The sequence below is a fragment of the Mobula birostris genome, chromosome 4 (genome assembly GCF_030028105.1).
Source record: "Mobula birostris isolate sMobBir1 chromosome 4, sMobBir1.hap1, whole genome shotgun sequence".
NCBI lineage: Eukaryota > Metazoa > Chordata > Chondrichthyes > Myliobatiformes > Myliobatidae > Mobula > Mobula birostris.
Window position 1 is genome coordinate 197,101,722 of NC_092373.1, and position 19,042 is coordinate 197,120,763.

General features: G+C 44.9%; 1 protein-coding gene across 1 annotated transcript in view; it reads left to right on the forward strand.

The window, feature by feature from the left end:
- Positions 1 to 19,042, forward strand: part of LOC140196859 (dedicator of cytokinesis protein 2-like) — a 1,243,024-nt gene that overhangs the window by 385,520 nt on the left and 838,462 nt on the right. The window contains exons 23-24 of the mRNA XM_072256747.1: positions 6,581 to 6,692; positions 12,377 to 12,447. Of these exons, the coding sequence (XP_072112848.1) occupies positions 6,581 to 6,692; positions 12,377 to 12,447 (183 nt within the window). The remainder of the gene's footprint in view (positions 1 to 6,580; positions 6,693 to 12,376; positions 12,448 to 19,042) is intronic.

The window sequence follows — 19,042 nt, forward strand, 5'->3', positions numbered from 1 at the left end:
GCATAATTGTGCCGAACATGTCCTTACCTATTAGAAAAAACTACTCATGGTTCATAACTGATACACTTAAGTTTTCACCTAATTAAAAAAAAATAACTTCGACATTTCTCCATTGAGTTCCCTAATTTAGAACATAGAACATAGAAAACCTACAGCACAATACAGGCCCTTCGGCCCACAAAGTTGTGCCAAACATGTCTCTACCTTAGAAATTACTAGGCTTTCCCATAGCCCCCTATTTTTCTAAGCCCCATGTACCTAACCAAAATTCTCTTAAAAGACCCTATCGTATCCTCCTCCACCACCATTGCCGGCAGCCCATTCCACACACTCACCACTCTCTGAGTAAAAAACTTACCCCTGACATCTCCTCTGTACCTTCTCCCCAGCACCTTAAACCTGTGTCCTCTTGTGGCAACCATTTCAGCCCTGGGAAAAAGCCTCTGACTATCCCCACGATCAATGCCTCTCATCATCTTATACACCTCTATCAGGTCACCTCTCATCCTCCGTCACTCCAAGGAAAAAAGGCTGAGTTCACTTAGCCTATTCTCAAAAGGCATGCTCCCCAATCCACAACCTCTGGCTATTCTCCCTCCCACCTCAGCGTATCTTGGACGTGATCTGAAACATCCCGGACCCTGGCACCTGGGAGGCAAACTACCATCCGAGTTTCTTTCTGGCGTCCACAGATTCGCCTGTCTGACCCCCTAACTATAGAGTCCCCTATCACTAGTGCCATCCTCTTCCTTTCCCTACCCTTCTGAGCCACAGGGCCGGACTCTGTGCCAGAGGCACGGCTACTGTCGCTTCCCTCAGGTAGGCTGTCCCCCCCCCCGCCACGCCCCCAGCAGTCCTCAAACAGGAGTACTTATTGTCAAGGGGTACAGCCACAGGGGTACTCTTTATTACCTGACTCTCCCCTTTCCCCCTCTTGACTGTGACCCACTTGTCTGTCTCCCGTGGCCCTGGTGTGAGCACCTGCCTATAACTTCTCTCTATCACCTCTTCACTTTCCCTGACCGGAGGAAGGTCACCGAGCTCCATCTCCAGTTCCCTAATTCAGTCCCTCAGGAGCTGCAGCTCGACACATATGGCCGTCTGGGACACATTGTTACTCTTCCTTTGCACAACAATGCCTGCACTTCAGTAATCACTGGCAGTAATCACTGGCAGTGAAGCTCCTGTGATTGAAAGATTCTATGTAACTAAAAAATCATTTTGTTTTCTTGAACACTGTCCCCCAAGGAAACTCTCTCACAGATTTGACAGTTTAACAAGAATGCCAATAAAGGATCAATTTGACTTACTGCAGCAGGAATGCACAGGCATTTTGGAAAATGTCGTGGATATATGTTTGTCAGTTCCAGGATGCACCTTTTCTGAGGCTGATAGAGTAAAGGGCAGGATTGGGGAAATCAGTTCTGGAACAGAGGAGCCTTGGAATGGATTTGTCATGGAATCTCGCTGTGCTTGCCACAGATTTAGAAATATTCACAGCACACTTTTTAGTCTCGAAGTCCCGAATTGTCAAAGTACAAAATCCAGACCACTTGAATCATTGAGTTGATACTGGCTCTCATAACAATCCTATCAATTCCTCCCACTTTCACTGTAAGCTGTTCTCTCTCCCTATCTATGCCAATGGGTTTATAGACAACACGTGTGCTCACTGTCCTTTTCTCCCCAAGGGAAAGGGTGTCAGAAACTAGACCGCATAGCTTCTGGTGAGAGGGATGACTTCTTCACCCAGAGGGTGTCAGAGGAAGTGGTTAAGGCAGGCACATTAACAACGTTTAAAATGTACTTGTGTAGATACATTGATAGGAAGGTTTCAGAGTGATATGGGCTAAACATGACTGAATGGGATTAGTTTAGACCTGCATCATTAGGGACGAGTTGGGCTGAAGGAGCTGTTTCCATGCTCTGTGAACCTATGACTCCAACTTTCACCCACCTCTGCAACTTTCCCACCAGCCACCTACACAAGGGGTAGTTTACAAAACCCACTTTACCCAGCAACCCACATGTCTTTGGTTTGGGACTAGTAAGGAACCTGGAGCACTTGAGGAAGAGCAGCTTGGATAAGAGATGGGATTGGTGCTTATCATTGTTCCCTCTAATTCTTACAGCTGCACGGAACAAACATTGCTCTCAGCAGGAACTGCGCCGTACTTTAATAAAACGTTATGTAAAAGAAAGGTCCACCTGTGCGGCACTGAAGGCTATGTATGCAGGAACATTTAAGTTAATTCTATAGGAATATTTAAGTTAATTCTATAGGCCCCCTGGTAGCAGCAGAGATACAGAGGAGCAGATTGGGAGGCAGATTTTGGAAAGGTGCAAAAATAACAGGGTTGTTATCATGGGTGACTTTAACTTCCCTAATATCGATTGGCACCTGATTAGTTCCAAGGGTTTAGATGGGGCAGAGTGTGTCCAGGATGGATTCCTGTCACAGTACGTGGACAGGCCGACCAGGGGGAAAGGATTGGAATGGAAGGAGGTAGACACCAGAATAAAAAGGTGGTGGGGTGGGGGGAAAAGAAGTAGAGCTGGAAGGTGATAGGAGGGTGAGAAAGGTAATGGGCTGGAGAAAGGAAACAGGCAACAGTTGGCGATGATAGGCAAGTGAGAAGAGGTAGGAGGCAAGAGTGAGGAACAGAAGAAGATAGGAGGGGGAGGGATCTTTTTTAACTGGAAGGAGAGATCAATATTCATGCCATCAGGTTGGACACTACACAGACGGAATATAAAGCGTTGCACCTCCAGCCTGACATGGACCAACATGTCATACTCGATCTAGTACTAGGTAATGAACTGGGTCAGGTCACAGATCTCTCAGTGGATGAGCATCTGGGGGACAGTGACCACCGCTCCCTGGCCTTTAGCATTATCATGGAAAAGGATAGAATCAGACTGAATGGGAAAATTTTTAATTGGGGAAGGGCAAATGATGAGGCTATAAGGCTAGAATCTGCGGGTGTGAATTGGGATGATGTTTTTGCAGGAAAATGTACTATGGACATGTGGTCGATGTTTAGAGATCTCTTGCAGGATGTTAGGGATAAATTTGTCTCAGTGAGGAAGATAAAGAATGGTAGGGTGAAGGAACCATGGGTGACAAGTGAGGTGGAAAATCCAGTCAGGTGGAAGAAGGCAGCATACATGAGGTTTAGGAAGCAAGGATCAGATGGGTCTATTGAGGAATATAGGGAAGCAAGAAAGGAACTTAAGAAAGGGCTGAGAAGAGCAAGAAGGGGGCATGAGAAGGCCTTGGCGAGTAGGGTAAAGGAAAACCCCAAGGCATTCTTCAATTATGTGAAGAAAAAAAGGATAACAGGAGTGAAGGTAGGACCGATTAGAGATAAAGGTGAGAAGGTGTGCCTGGAGGCTGTGGAAGTGAGCGAGGTCCTCAATGAATACTTCTCTTTGGTATTCACCAGTGAGAGGGAATTTGATGATGGTGAGGACAATATGAGTGAGGTTGATGTTCTGGAGCATGTTGGTATTAAGGGAGAGGAGGTGTTGGAGTTGTTAAAATACATTAGGACAGATAAGTCCCCGGGGCCTGACGGAATATTCCCCAGGCTGCTCCACGAGGCGAGAGAAGAGATTGCTGAGCCTCTGGCTAGGATCTTTATGTCCTTGTTGTCCACGGGAATGGTACTGGAGGATTGGAGGGAGGTGAATGTTGTCCCCTTGTTCAAAAAAGGTAGTAGGGATAGTCCGGGTAATTATAGACCAGTGAGCCTTACGTATGTGGTGGGAAAACTGTTGGAAAAGATTCTTGGAGATAGGATCTATAGGCATTTAGAGAATCATGGTCTGATCAGGGACAGTCAGCATGGCTTTGTGAAGGGCAGGTCGTGTCTAACAAGCTGATAGAGTTCTTTGAGGAGGTGACCAGGCATATAGATGAGGGTAGTGCAGTGATCTATATGGATTTTAGTAAGGCATTTGACAAGGTTCCACACGGTAGGCTTATTCAGAAAATTAAAAGGCATGGGATCCAGGGAAGTTTGGCCAGGTGGATTCAGAATCGGCTCGCCTGCAGAAGGCAGAGGGTGGTGGTGGAAGGAGTACATTCAGATTGGAGGACTGTGACTAGTGATGTCCCACAAGGATCTGTTCTGGGACCTCTACTTTTTGTGATTTTTATTAACGACCTGGATGTGGGGGTAGAAGGGTAGGTTGGCAAGTCTGCAGATGACACAAAGGTTGGTGGTGTTGTAGATAGTGTAGAGGATTGTCAAAGATTGCAGAGAGACATTGATAGGATGCAGAAGTGGGCTGAGAAGTGGCAGATGGAGTTCAGCCCAGAGAAGTGTGAGGTGGTACACTTTGGAAGGACAAACTCCAAGGCAGAGTACAAAGTAAATGGCAGGATACTTGGTAGTGTAGAGGAGCAGAGGGATCTCGGGGTACATGTCCGCACATGCCTGAAAGTTGCCTCACAGGTGGATAGGGTAGTTAAGAAAGCTTATGGGGTGTTAGCTTTCATAAGTCGAGGGATAGAGTTTAAGAGTAGCGATGTAATGATGCAGCTCTATAAAACTCTGGCTAGGCCACACTTGGAGTACTGTGTCCAGTTCTGGTCACCTCACTATAGGAAGGATGTGGAAGCATTGGAAAGGGTACAGAGGAGATTTACCAGGATGCTGCCTGGTTTAGAGAGTATGCATTATGATCAGAGATTAAGGGAGCTAGGTCTTTACTCTTTGGAGAGAAGGAGGATGAGAGGAGACATGATAGAGGTGTACAAGATAATAAGAGGAATAGATAGAGTGGATAGCCAGTGCCTCTTCCCCAGGGCACCACTGCTCAATACAAGAGGACATGGCTTTAAGGTAAGGGGTGGGAAGTTCAAGGGGGATATTAGAGGAAGGTTTTTCACTCAGAGAGTGGTTGGTGCATGGAATGCACTGCCTGAGTCAGTGGTCGAGGCAGATACACTAGTGAAGTTTAAGAGACTACTAGACAGGTATATGGAGGAATTTAAGTTGGGGGCTTATATGGGAGGCAGGGTTTGAGGGTCGGCACAACATTGTGGGCCGAAGGGCCTGTACTGTGCTGTACTATTCTATGTTCTATTAATTTGTACCCATACACCCACGTAGTGGTGCTTATAGAAGAAGAAGTGGCAAATTATAGTCAGAATAGATACAGGTCCTTCGGCCCAACTGATTCATGTCAACCAAGCTGTCCAGTTAAGCTAGTGTTTGGGCCAGAACCTTCTAAACCTTTTCAATCCATATACCTGTCCAACTGCTTTTTACATGTTGTTATTATATCAGTCTCAGCCACTTCCTTAGATACCACTCTGTGTGCAAAATGGAGCCCCTCAAGTTTCCAATAAATCTCATCCCTATGTTGCCTAGCTCTTGATTTCCCAACCCTGAAAAACAGACTGCATACATTCACCTGATCTATGCCCCTCTTTGCTTCATCTTTACTTCAGCAGAATGACCAGAACTGAACACAATACTCCCAAGTGTGGCATCACCAACAACTTGTATAACTGCACCGTGACCTCCCCAACATTTATACTCAGTGCCCTGACTGATGAAGATCAATGTGCTAACAGCACACTTCTCACCTGTATTCCACTTTCGGGGATCCCTGGTTCCTGAATACCAAAGTCCCTCTGCTTTACAGCACTCCCAAGGGCCCAGCCTTGCACTTATCTGAATGAAACACCATTTGCCAATCCTTGGTCACTTACTCAGCTGATCAGGATCTCCTAAACCTTTGACTTCAGAGTCATAGAACACCTCAGCACAAGAATAGGCCCTTTGGGCCATCTAGATTAGATTAGATTCAACTTTATTGTCATTGTGCCGAGTACAGATACAAAGCCAATGAAGTGCATTTAGCATCTGACCAGAAATGCAAAGAATAGTGTTATTTACAAAATAACTGCGAATAAAAAAAGTGCTACAGCACACAAATATAAAAGTACTGAGACAGTCCAATATGGATGCAATACTGCTTAGTGCTGTGATGAGAGGTTCAGCAGTGACACAGCCTCAGGGAAGAAGCTCTTCCTGTGCCTGCTGGTGCGGGAACGGAGGCTCCTGTAGCACCTACCGGATGGGAGGGGAGTAAAAAGTCCATGGTTAGGGTGAGATGCATCCTTGATAATGCTTTTCGCCCTGCCCAGGCAGCGTTTATGATAGATGTTCTCAATGGTGGGCAATTGGGTGCCGATAATCCGCTGGGCAGTTTTCACCACACGCTGGAGTGCTTTGCAGTCCGATACGGGTCAATTGCCATACCACACTGAGATGCAGTTGGTGAGTATGCTCTCAATGGTACAGCGGTAAAAGTCCGTCAGTATCCTGGGGCAGAGGTGAGCTTTCTTCATGCTCCGCAGGAAATAAAGGTAGGGCATGCCAAACTATTAATCTACTAGTTCATGGCCCTCCGTACCCCTCCCATCCATCTAGGTCCTCAAGTCTTGGCAACATCCTTGTAAATTTTCTCTGACTTTCTTATCATCTCCCCAGAATGGCTGTGCTGTCACTAATGACGGACAAAAGAGTAAGGATGTGATTGACCAACTGTTCACTTGTTTCAGGCTTTACGAAGGGAAGGAAAAGATGGAATACGAGCAATCGTTGCGAACAATCTTTGAGAAATTCAACATTCTGATGAAGTCAACATTGGAAGGCAACACTTTACTTATGCAGGTAAACATGTGGGGACATGATTAGAATTTGTAAGTCACTGCCTACAGGTGTAATAATCAGAAAACAGGAACCTGTCCTTGCTGGAAACCTAAAGTATAAACAGAAAATGCAGAAACTACTCAGCAGTTCAGGCAGGATTTGTGGGAAGAAAGATAGTTAGCGTGTCCAGCTGAAGACACTTTGTTAGAACGTTGAAGAGTGTCAGATCTGAAACATTAACTCTGTTTTTCTTCCCACAGTTGAGGCCTGATCTGCTGAGGCTTTATTGTCCTCTTGCAGATGTGGTGAAGGCAGGTTCTGTTGTGTTGCTTTCAGGAGTCAACTGGACAACATCTACAGATGTACAGAACTGATGAGTTGTTCTGGTCATGAGCCAGTGTGGAAACGATGGGTCGAGTGGTTTCCTTCTGTGCTTTTATAGATAAATATTTGATTGATGGAGGAACTGAGGAATGTGAGCAACTGGCACAGAAGAGGAGGTCAGCCATGATCATGTTCAATGTTGCATACACCATGCAGATTCTAGACTCTGGGGCCACAAACCAGATGCTGGAGGAAGTCAGCGGATTGAGCAGCAGCTGTGGTGGAAAATGGACAGTTGATGTTCTGGGTTGAGTCCCCTCCTTGACCTGAAACAAGCTGTTTATCTCTCTCTATGCATGCTGCCTGACTTGCTGAGTTCCTCCAGCATTTTTGTGTGTCCATTTGTGTTGATCAGGATTTCCAACACCTGCAAAAATCTCTTGTGTTTATGGTCAAATGCCCATTTCCCACCACAGCATTGCATGACCCACTGAGTTCCTCCAGCATTTTGCTTGCTTGGTTGGTGGGATGGGCTTGACAGGCTAGGTGACCTACTCCAGCTCTGGTTTCATTGTGTTCTTGTGGAACCGTACTGTGAGGGTGAGTGTGTTGTTGGTCACCGCCTCACACACACATCCAGGGTAGATATCTGGCCACCATCAAGAAGGTAGAATTCTGTGTGGGAGGAGAAATGAAGAGTGGGAGAGAATAGAAGGCAATGGAGGCGAGTCCTTCAACAAACTGAAAAAATAAGAGCATATAACTTCTACAACAGGAATTCTGCAGATGCTGGAAATTCAAGCAACACACATAAAAGTTGCTGGTGAACACAGCAGGCCAGGCAGCATCTCTAGGAAGAGGTGCAGTCGACGTTTTGGGCCAAGACCCTTCGTCAGGACTAACTGAAGGAAGAGTGAGTTTCAAATCCCTTACTCACTCTTCCTTCAGTTAGTCCTGACGAAGGGTCTGGGCCTGAAACGTTGACTACACCTCTTCCTAGAGATGCTGCCTGGCCTGCTGCGTTCACCAGCAACTTTTATGTGTGTAGCATATAACTTCTGGTCATTTCCTTGGCCATATGGTGTCACATATCTCACAACACTAAGAAAGTATCAACTGAAGTAAGCTACTCAAGCCTGCCCTGGACTTTCAATATCTGATTGTTCTACCCGTCTTTAACTCCCTTTCTGCACATTTCTCCTGATATTTAAGACCTACTTTAAAAATCTGCCTTAGCTACTTAAGAGTCAGAGTCATAGTGCGCTACAGTACAGAAACAGGCCCTTCTGCCCATCTAGTCCATGCCAAACTGTTATTCTGCCTAGTCCCATCGACCTGCACCTGGACCATTGCCTTTCATACCCTTCCCATTCAGGAACCAAGCCAAATTCTTCTTCAGTATTGAAGTCAAAGCCATATGCAGCATGTTCACTGGCAACTCATTCCACACTCACATCACCCTTTGAGTGAAGAAGTTTTCCCTCATGTTCCCATTAAACATTTCACCTTTCACCCTTAACCCATGACCTTTTTGTTCTTGTCTCCCCCAACCTCAGTGGGAAAGGCCTGCTTGCATTTGCCGTATCTTTACCTCTCATAATTTGGTATCATCATCATTATCATTATGTGCCGTGTCATATGACATAGATGACCATAGTCTTTTAATGACCATAATTGTTCCTGGCAAACTTTTTTCTGGGCAGTGTCTTTACAACACTCACAAAATGCTGGAGGAACTCAGCAGGTCGGGCAGCATCCATGGAAAGGATCAGTCGACGTTTTGGGCCGGATCCCTTCGTCAGGACGATCTTTTCCACGGATGCTGTCCAACCTGCTGAGTTTCTCCAGCGAGTTGTGAGTGTTGCTTTGTCCCCAGCATCTGCAGATTATTTTGTGTTTTGTGTCTTTACAAGATGGGAGACCACAGCCATTATCAATCCTCTTCAGAGATTGTCTGCCTGCCATCAGTGGTGGCATAGCCAGGACTTGTGATATGCACCAGCTGCTCATAGGACCATCCACCACCTGCTCCCATGGCCTCACGTGCTCCCGACTGGGGGGAGGGGGGGGGATGCTAAGCAGATGCTACACCTTGCCCAAGGGTGACCTGCAGGCTAGCGGAGGGAAGGAGCATCTTACACCTCCTGTGGTAGCGCCGTATCTCCACCACACCACCCAATTTTGTATACCTCTATCAAAATTCCCCTCATTCCGGGAATAAAGATCTAAAATTTCCTTATAACTCAGGTCCTCATGTCCTGACAATATCCTTGTAACTGCTATGATCAAACCCACATCACCTTTGGAGTAGTGAATTCCAGAGATTTTGTAAAGAAGAATTTCTACACACCTCACTTTTAAATGGCCAACCCCGTAACTATTGACTTTTGTTCGTGACTCTCAACATCTCAACATCTCTACATCTCTTGAACAGTTGCATGTATACAGTAGTCATGATTTTTTTTTGCTGCAGCAGTACAGTGCAATACATATTATTACAGTACTGTGAAAAAGTCTTAAGCACACTAGCTATATCTATATATGTGCCTGAGACTTTGCACAGTACTGTATATTGAGCCGTAAGACCATAAGGCAAAGGAGCAGCACCTATGTACGTACTGCAGCTAGGGTGCCCAAGGCGTTTGCACAGTACTGTATTTGTCAATGTGGAACGGAGAGCAATCTCCTAAATCTGGCAGGAGCAAAGAATGTTGGGAATGGGGAGGGTGGAGTACTGCGGGAGGAGTGTGGGACAGGTGGCAGGGACTGAGTGCCAGTGCTGGGGTAGGGGTAGGTGCAGACACACCCAGCCCTGAGTCACCAGGCAAGGTCATTTGAGTCCAAACAATTAGTTTATTGATCATTACAGAATGTCGCTCTGGTGCTTCCTGCTCCCTCCTCTCTCCCTTCCCCTTTTCCCAACCGTGATTCCCCTCTCCCTGCCCCCTTCCCACTCAGTCCACAATAGAGACCCATATCAGTGTCAGGTTTATCATCACTAACATACAGTGTGTGTGTATATGTGTATGTGTGTGTGTATATATATATATATATATATATATATATATATATATATGTCTAAAACTATTGCACAGTACTGTATAAAAATACAAGCAAACATAGGAAAGTTTTTTTAAAAAAAAGGATTGAGTGCTTTCCTGGCATATGTGAAGCATAAATCCTTCTTGGACTTCCAGCTGGGTTCAAGTGTCGATTTTAACTAACGTTTCAATGACAAACTCCACCAACTTTATAAGGGATGATGCCGAGACATGTCTAGTCCAGTGGTATATATACTCAATTCTCATCATACGTCCTTCCTGATTGGTTGGTCCTCGACCAATCAGGTTTCTGCTGTCCCACCTTATTCAAAGTTGCCTTCCAGTTCTTACTTTATCATATTACAGGTTTACCAGGAAATTTAAACAACACAAAAAATAACAGCTCTACACCCCATTCCAATAGCATTTACCCATCTTTAATATTAAATATCAGTCTCCTGCCCTCGACAGAATATTGCCCTAGCCTGCCCAACCTCTCATGAAACCCAGTCGCTCATGTCCTGGCAATGAGTTGTGAATGAGAAGGATGCCTGAATACCCTTCCAACGTGGGGGAGGATGAAATGGTAGCGGATGACAGATGCTGAAGGCAGCCCACACGTGGATTCCCTTTTGAGTTCATTCAATGTCAGCTTCCCTACCAATGTCACCAAAAGGACACCCGTGAGCTGCCCATCAACTCCCGAGTCAGCACATGGTGAACTTGGTGGGGGGTGGGGGGTGGGGGCGAAGGACATTGGCAGGCAAGATCTCTGCCTGTGCAAGAAGGCCACTGAAATGGACAGGTGAAGGACGTTCATAGAGATCTGATGGCAGAGGGAAAGAAGCTATTCCTTAATCATTGAATGTGTGTTTTCCGGCTCCTGTACCTCCTCCTTGAAGGTAGCAATGAGAAGAAGGCATATCCTGGGTAATGGGGTCCTTAATGATAGACACTGCCTTTTTGAGGCATCGCTCCTTAAAGGTATCAGGGAAACTACGAAGGCTAGTGCCCATGACTGAGTTCACAACTTTACGTAGCTTATTACAATCATGTGCAGTGCCTCCCCTCCCCCCCCAGTACCAGACAGTGATGCAGCCAGTTAGGAAGCTGTCCACAGTACTTCTGTAGAAATCTTAAGTGCCTTTAGTGGCATACCAGATCTCCTAATGAAAAATAGCCACCGTACAGAGCCGCAGTTCTTCATAACTGCATCGCTGTGTTGGGCCTAGGATAGATTCTCAGAGATGTTGACACCCAGGGACTTGAAAATGCTCACCCTTGCCTCTTCTGATCCCTCGATAAGAACTGGTGTGTTTTCCCTCATCTTACCCTTTCTGAAGTCCACAATGAACTCTTTGGTCTTACTGACGTTGAGTGTAAAGTTGAGCAGGAGACACGAGGGCTGGTCATTCGGTGCACCTGGACTTTGAGCCTGGAGTTCAGGGTTCCGTTATCTGCTAATCCAAAGGCTAATACCAAAGATCAAAGCCTGAAGCTTGATTGGAAGAATGGAAGTCAAAGCCCAGAGACTGGAGACAGAAGGCCCAGAGCTGGAGGGCTGTCTGTGTCTATTGGTGGGTGGGAGAGAGGAAAGGGGCTTGGTTTGCTATTGTTGTTTTGTTGCTTATTGTGTTCTGTGTCGTTCTGCCAATCATTGTGGGCTTGCTATGGTGACACCAGGATGAGTGATGGCACTTGCACACCTCTAGATGTATTGGTTGTTAACATGAGCAATCCACTTCACTGGATATTTCAATGTACCTGGGATAAATAAATCTGACTTGCAGCTTTCAGCCTCCATCTGGTGGAGTGACGACCCTGGTGGGAATGGGGAGAGGTGAGAAGGGAAATGAGCTGTTTGTGTTGAGATCGTTGGTGTGGCTGTATCCCTCCACAGATACTGCCTGACCAACTGAGTTCCTCCAGCATCTTGTGTGTTACTCCCGATTCGAGCATCTGCAATGTCTTGTCTCCAGTAAACCAGGAGATAATATTGGCAGAAAATCTGTCTATACTCTAATAAATTGACCTGCTTTTGTATGAGCACAGTGAGTCTCTGATGTCATTAACAGTGGAAAGATATGTGAACTTATGGATTTTGGCAAAAATTCTGAGGGGATTTGTTCAACATCTGAAAGGGAATAAGTTGTATGGCTACGTGGATATACTGTATGATCTTAATGGGCTTGTTGACCTTGGGGCTGGTATAGACCCAGTGAGCTGAATGGTATCCTTCTGTACTGTTAGACTAAAAGTGAGTGGTTGTCATTGATTGACCAGCATGAAGTCCTGATATCCCTCTAACCTAATCATATTCCCTTTCTCTTCCCATTCCAGGGAGCTTCCCTCAAGTACTTGCCGACGGTCCTTCAAGATGTGGCAATGATCTTTGATCCAGTCTTATTAAGGTAGGCTGCTGATAAGTGATAGTTATCCTGAACTTGGATCTCCCCTGGTGTAATACTAGGTGGAAGGATGTCCCAGATGGACCCAGGTCTCAGCTTGAGCTCCTATCGCTGTGCTGAATTAATATCACCCATCAAACATCGGAGAGTATAGCACACACAAAGGATCCTTTGACTTTCTTTATTCATCATTGAACCATGGTATAATACAGTGTGGAAAGAGAACCTTCAACCCACCTCATCCATGTTAACCAAGATGCCTATCCCCGTTAGCCCATGTTTGGCCCATATCCCTCTGAATCATTCCTATCCATGTACCTGTTCAACTGTCTCTAAACATTGTTATTCTGCTCACCTCTACCACTTCCTCTGGCAAATCACCACCCCTTGTGTGAATAATATTGACCCGCATGTCCCCTTTAAATCTTTCCCCTCTGACCTTCAACCAATGCCCACTGGTTTGCCCTACCTTGGGAAAAAGACTTGCGATCACGATTATCTAAATCTCTATAAGATCAGCTTTGACTCTCCTACACCCTTTAGGGAAAACAGATGAGGCTTGTCCTGATGAAAGGTCTCGGCCTGAAACATCGGCTGTACCTCTTCCTATAGATGCTGCCTGGCCTGCTGCGTTCACCAGCAATATTTATGTGTGTTGCAGCTTGTCCAGCCTCACTTTAAAAGTCAAGTCTTCCAGTCCCGATATCATCCTTGTGAATCATTACTGCACCCATACCAGCTTAATTGCATCCCTTCCTATAATTAGATGGCCAAAACTGCATACAGCTACATGATATAATCTGGGAGGTTATGTTCAAGGATTCTGTAATTTCCTCTTTCACTTCCTCCAGCAAGCTCAGATACATTGCTTCTGGTCCAGATGTTTCCTCAGTGAGTGCAGCTGAACTTCTGTGTTGTTCACCACCCTCAGGGGTTGATGTGAGTGTGGAGTGGCCTGCCAGGGGAAGTAGTAGATGTGGATTCAATTGAATCACTTAACGTAAGTCTGGATAGGTACATGGATGGGGAATGTTTGCAGGGTTATAGTCTGGGTGTAGGTCAATTGGGCTAGGCAAAAGATTGTCAGCATTGACTTGATGGGCCAAAGGGCTTTTTTTTTTACCATGGGGGTGATGGGGTAAAGTGTAAGGTGCTCCTTCCCTCCACTAGCCTGCAGGTCACCCTTGGACAAGGTGTAGCACCTGCTTAGTCTCCCTCGATCAGGGTCACATGAAGCCATGGGAGCAAGTGGTGGATGGTCGTACGAGCAGCTGGTGCAAATCACAAGTCCTGGTTATGTGACCACTGACGCCAGGCAGACAATCTCTGGAGAGTATAGATAATGCCTGGGGTCACCCGTCTTGTAAAGACACTGCCCAGAAGAAGTCAGTGGCAAACCACTTCTGTAGAAAAAATTGTCAAGAACAATCATGGTCATGGATAAAGAAATGAATAAGAAGAGCTGTCTTAGATTAAAGACAGATGAAAAACCGTGATCGTCCACGTCGTACGACACGGCACATAATGATGGTGACTCCTTTATATCAGATTTTAGCCACTCTAGAATCTCAGTTATATCTCCCTTGGCTTATAACCCAGCATACATATCTGCCGGTGAAAACTGGTGTGAAATATTTATTTCTCACCTCAGACATGTCCTCTGTCTCTGTGTGTATGCGTCTGATTAGCTCCACCTCTCATCTTGCAATCCTTTGCCTATTCACATGCCCATATCATTTTTCAATTTCCTTTTAACCAGTGGTTCCCAACAGTTTTTATGCCTTAGACTTTTACCATTGACCGAGGGGTCTGTGGACCCTGGGTTGGGAACTCCTGTTTTAGACCCACCTTTTAAATGAATATTATGATATTATAAGCCGTGCGGGTGTGCAGCCACGCAGAAACTGCAGTACACATCACCTTTGCTGCCGTGCAGTTGGACTTTTCTTTTATATAATGCTACACATTAAAATACCGCGCGGTTTTCAGGCCATGGAAAAATTCTTGATCATAGCAACAGTCGGTCCGCACAGCTATGAAAATTTAGAGGGAACATTGTCTGTCACTACCTTCCTCATTTTCTTCTCTTACTTCACCTTGAGAACTTTCTGGTTTCGAGAGTATTTCAACCCAGCACCTGTTACATACCAGACCTGCAGATGCTGGAATCTGGAGATAAAACAACATTCTGGAAGAACCCAAAAGCTGTATCTGTAGAGGCAAATCGATGGTCCAAATTTCAGGCTGAGACCCTGCAACAAGACCATTGTTGCTCTTTTATTCTGCTCTAATTTATTCTCTACCTGTTTGTTCATTCATCGAGCTGAGTCTTTTAATTTCTCTATTTTCCTCCCTTTTGGCAATACCTAGACTGCAGCAGAAACTTTAAGGGTCTCCCATTTTTCAATTCCAGATTTGCCTGCCAAGCTCTCATTACAGTTTATCTAGGCCAGATCTGTTCTCATTTCATTGAAATTGGCCGTTCTCCATTTGGCCTTTCATTTTAAAGTGCTGGACAACTTTTTGTATAGTTATTGTAAACTTCATGATATTGAGGCCCCTCCATCGGCTGGGGTCAACCATTGACGTTGCATCCCAGCTGTCTCTGTGCTACGCAAGCCAGGGCAGTATGATGTGGTGAGCAAGCTGTTGCCCATGTACCGGGCTCCCCCTCTCCACGCAGCTGATGAACCCAAAGGAATGGCAGAGACTGACACAGCTTGGCACCAGCGGTGTCACAGGAGTTGCCAGTCAACACTGAGCTCAACATCGGACTGCCTTAGGGACTCCAGCCCCGGATTTTTCCTCGGAGTTTACTCCAACAGCCTTCCCCACGAGTGGGTACAGTCGTGAGGCAGCGGAGGCCTGAGATCAGAGTTTTCCTTCTCCGAGTTGAGCTGCCAACCACAGGCTGATGAGCTCCGTTTGCCCGGAATAACTGGTTTTAAGGTGCCAGTAAACTGCCTTTGCCCTTCTGTTCAGTAGAAATGGTTTCAACGGACTTAGTAGCCAAGCCACATGTGAAGGGCAGGAGCTGGACTTGGTTGTCAGAGGATAATTGAGATGCTATTGGGAGTATTTAATAGGCAGTGGGAGCCTATCCCCACGACCACCCTCAGCTATGACATCCTTAAGGAACTTTCATGACGTTATGTTCACTGCCACCTGAATGTTTCCACACTGATGCTTAGTTCATTTGCCCTGACTCAATCAGGAAAACAAATATAATTATGTGACCCCTCTTGCTGAGCCAGAGGCACACTCAGTTCTCCTGATACCACCTTGCAATCTACCTTCCCCACTCTTCCCCACTGATCTTTTTGCTCCCAGCACCACTTCCCATCATTCTCATTCAACCCCAATGTAGCAGCATGTGAATTGACATTTTCAGCTCAGCTTAAAGTTATTTTTTCCCTAAAATCAAATAATCATAATATTTCAGGTTAGAGCTACCATGAGGGTATATTTAAAGCAGAGGTTTCTAGGTTCTTGATTAATCAGGGCATCAAGGGTTACAGGGAGAAGGCAGGAGATGGGGCTGAAGGGAATAGTAAACCCATGGTGGAATAACAGGGCAGAGTCAGTGGGCCGAATGAACTAATTCTGTTCCTATGTCTTATGGCATTGTGGTATAAGTTTGTACAAACAATAGTTTAAACTTCGGTTCTTTATTTCCTTAGATTACATTTTTCTAGTTTCCAATTTCTTTAGTTTCTATATTTTAGCTTCAAATTTCTTTGTTTAACATCCAGTTTCATTCTTCAATTTCAGTATGTTTTTAAGTTTCCAGTTTCATTTTGAACCTACTTTCTTTCCTTAACATCTAGTTGTTTTTTTCTGCTTCCAGTATCATCCTTCACTTCCCAGTATCATCCCTCACTTCCCAAGTATCATCCCTCACTTTCCAATTTCATCCCTCACTTCCCAGTTTCATCCCTCACTCTCCAGTTTTCATCCCTCACTCTCCAGTATCATCTCTCACTCTCCAGTTTCATCCCTCGCTCTCCAGTTTCATCCCTCGCTTCCCAGTTTCATCCCTCGCTTCCCAGTTTCATCCCTCGCTTCCCAGTTTCATCCCTCACTCTCCAGTTTCATCCCTCACTCTTCAGTTTCATCCCTCACTCTCCAGTTTCATCCCTCACTTTCCAATGTCATGCTTTACCTTCCAGTTTCATTCTTATCTTTTCAGTTTCATTCTTGAGCCTCCGATTTCATTCTTTACTTTCTAGAGTCATTCTTTACTGTCCAGTTTCATTCTTTACATCCCAATTTCGTTCTTTAGCCTCCAGTTTCATTCTTATAATCTTTGACTTACTTTCTTTAACTTTCAATTTCTTTTCCTTTTGGTTTCATTATTTTATCTTCTAGTTTTGTTCTTTCACTTTCATTTTCCTTCCTCATTTTCTAGTTCCTTTCCTTATCTAAAGAAACCATCTCTTTCTTCAGGGATTCAGATTGCTATATGTACTATTTGCCATTAACCAACGTACACTGGCAGCCTTTAGAATTGTTAAAGCATTTTCCTTTTTAAAGGTGTATCACTGAGTGAAACTTAGGTGGTGGTATCGGGGTCCCTCTCCTCAAAGCCCTGAAATCAAAAGAAGATTTTAAGCCCTATCTGATATACAGTACTGAGCAAAAGTCTTAAGCACATACATTTTGCCAGGGTGTCTAGCACATGTGCACAGAACTCTAGTAGTTTTATATATTGCGCTGTTCCACTGTCGCAAAAAAAAACTACAAATTTCATGACATATCTGAGTGATGATAAACCTAATTCGGATATGGGTCTCTGTTGTGGACTGAGAGAGGGAAGGGGGCAGGGAGAGGGGAATCATGGTTGGGGAAAAGGAGAGGGAGTGGGGAGAACCAAAGTATTCATTTTGTAATGATCAATAAACGAATTGTTTGGAATCAAATAACCTGGCCTGGTGTTTCCGGGCTGGATGTGTCTGCACCCACTTGTGACACTCCTCTGCCACTAGTCCCACACCCCTCCTGCAGACCACCACCCTCGCCATTCCCAGAATCCTTTGCTCCTTCAAGATTTGCAAACTTGCTCTCTGCTTCACATTGACAAACAGTGCTGTGCAAAAGTCTTATGTACCCCAGACATTTACACAGTACTGTAGGTATCTACAGTTACCCTCACAACAGGAAGGTTATACTGTGTCAATGACTAATTTATTTCCATGTCTAGCCTTTGCAGTGTGGTCTAGCTGCCAATTACCCACTGCCTGTGTGGTGGATCATCCCTCCCTACCAAGGAGGAGATGCTTCTGGGTGACAAAGTAGTTTAAACACAGTTATTTTTTTAATGATATACATTCTGACACACTTTTAACACTCACTGAGCATTTCTAAATTATAAAAGACTTCTGAATTGCAAAATATTTACAAAGAATTAACAAACACAGGTACAACTCTTACGAATTGCAGATGAACAAGTCCTCTATCGCAGAAACAGAAGGTTGAGGAATGAATTGTAGCTTTTCTTTCTGTTGTTCTCCTTGTCATTCCTAACCTTCCCCAATGCCTCTGATATTTATATTATTTTCTTCTAGATCCCACCATCTGCGTGATTTTTATTACTTATTTATTTAGTGATACAGTGCGGAGTGCAGCCTTCTGTCCCTTTGAGTCAGCAATTCCTCGCAACCCGAATTTAACACTAACTCAATCATGAGACAGTTTACAATGCCCATTTAACACTAACCCAATCATGAGACAGTTTACAATGCCCATTTAACACTAACCCAATCATGAGACAGTTTACAATGCCCATTTAACACTAACCCAATCATGAGACAATTTACAATGCCCATTCAACACTAACCCAATCATGAGACAATTTACAATGCCCATTTAACACTAACCCAATCATGAGACAGTTTACAATGCCCATTTAGCACTAACCCAATCATGAGACAGTTTACAATGCCCATTTAACCTACCCGGTTCATCTTTGGACTGTGGGAGGAAAGCTGAGCAGTAGCCAGGGAAAACTAGTGCTTTCCATGGGGAGGACGCACAGCGACTCCTTGCAGATGGTGCCCGAATTAAACTCCAAACTGCGCCACCTTGAGCTTTAATAGCACAACACTAACCACTACACCACCATGGTGCCCAGATATCTTTCCCAGATGTTTACCAGATATCTTTGCTGAGACAAAGTAACTCACACGGATGGTCTTAAAAGCTTCTGGCAACAGAGATGCCAAACATCAACATTTAATGCCGTGAGGGCTGACCCTCTGAGTACACCAACACTGCAGCTTGTATCCGTGTTTAATGTGCTAAGTGACATAACCCCATTTTCTTGAATTTGGCTGATGAAGACAATATGCCTCCTGGTCACTTTGCAAACTGATTGCTGCTTGCAATTTATATTGAGGGTTGAAGACTCGTATATGATTACAACAAAAAAATGAACAAAAAATATTTGTCAAAAGCTTATCTCCAATAATTCTGACACCTTGGGAAAGGCCATGCTGCTGTGCTGGAAAGCCGAGTTTAGCAGTTAGTCTCTCAGGCCCTGGAAAGTGAATATCCATCACACTTATAAAAATTTCACAGGGTTTGACGGTTGAAATGTTGC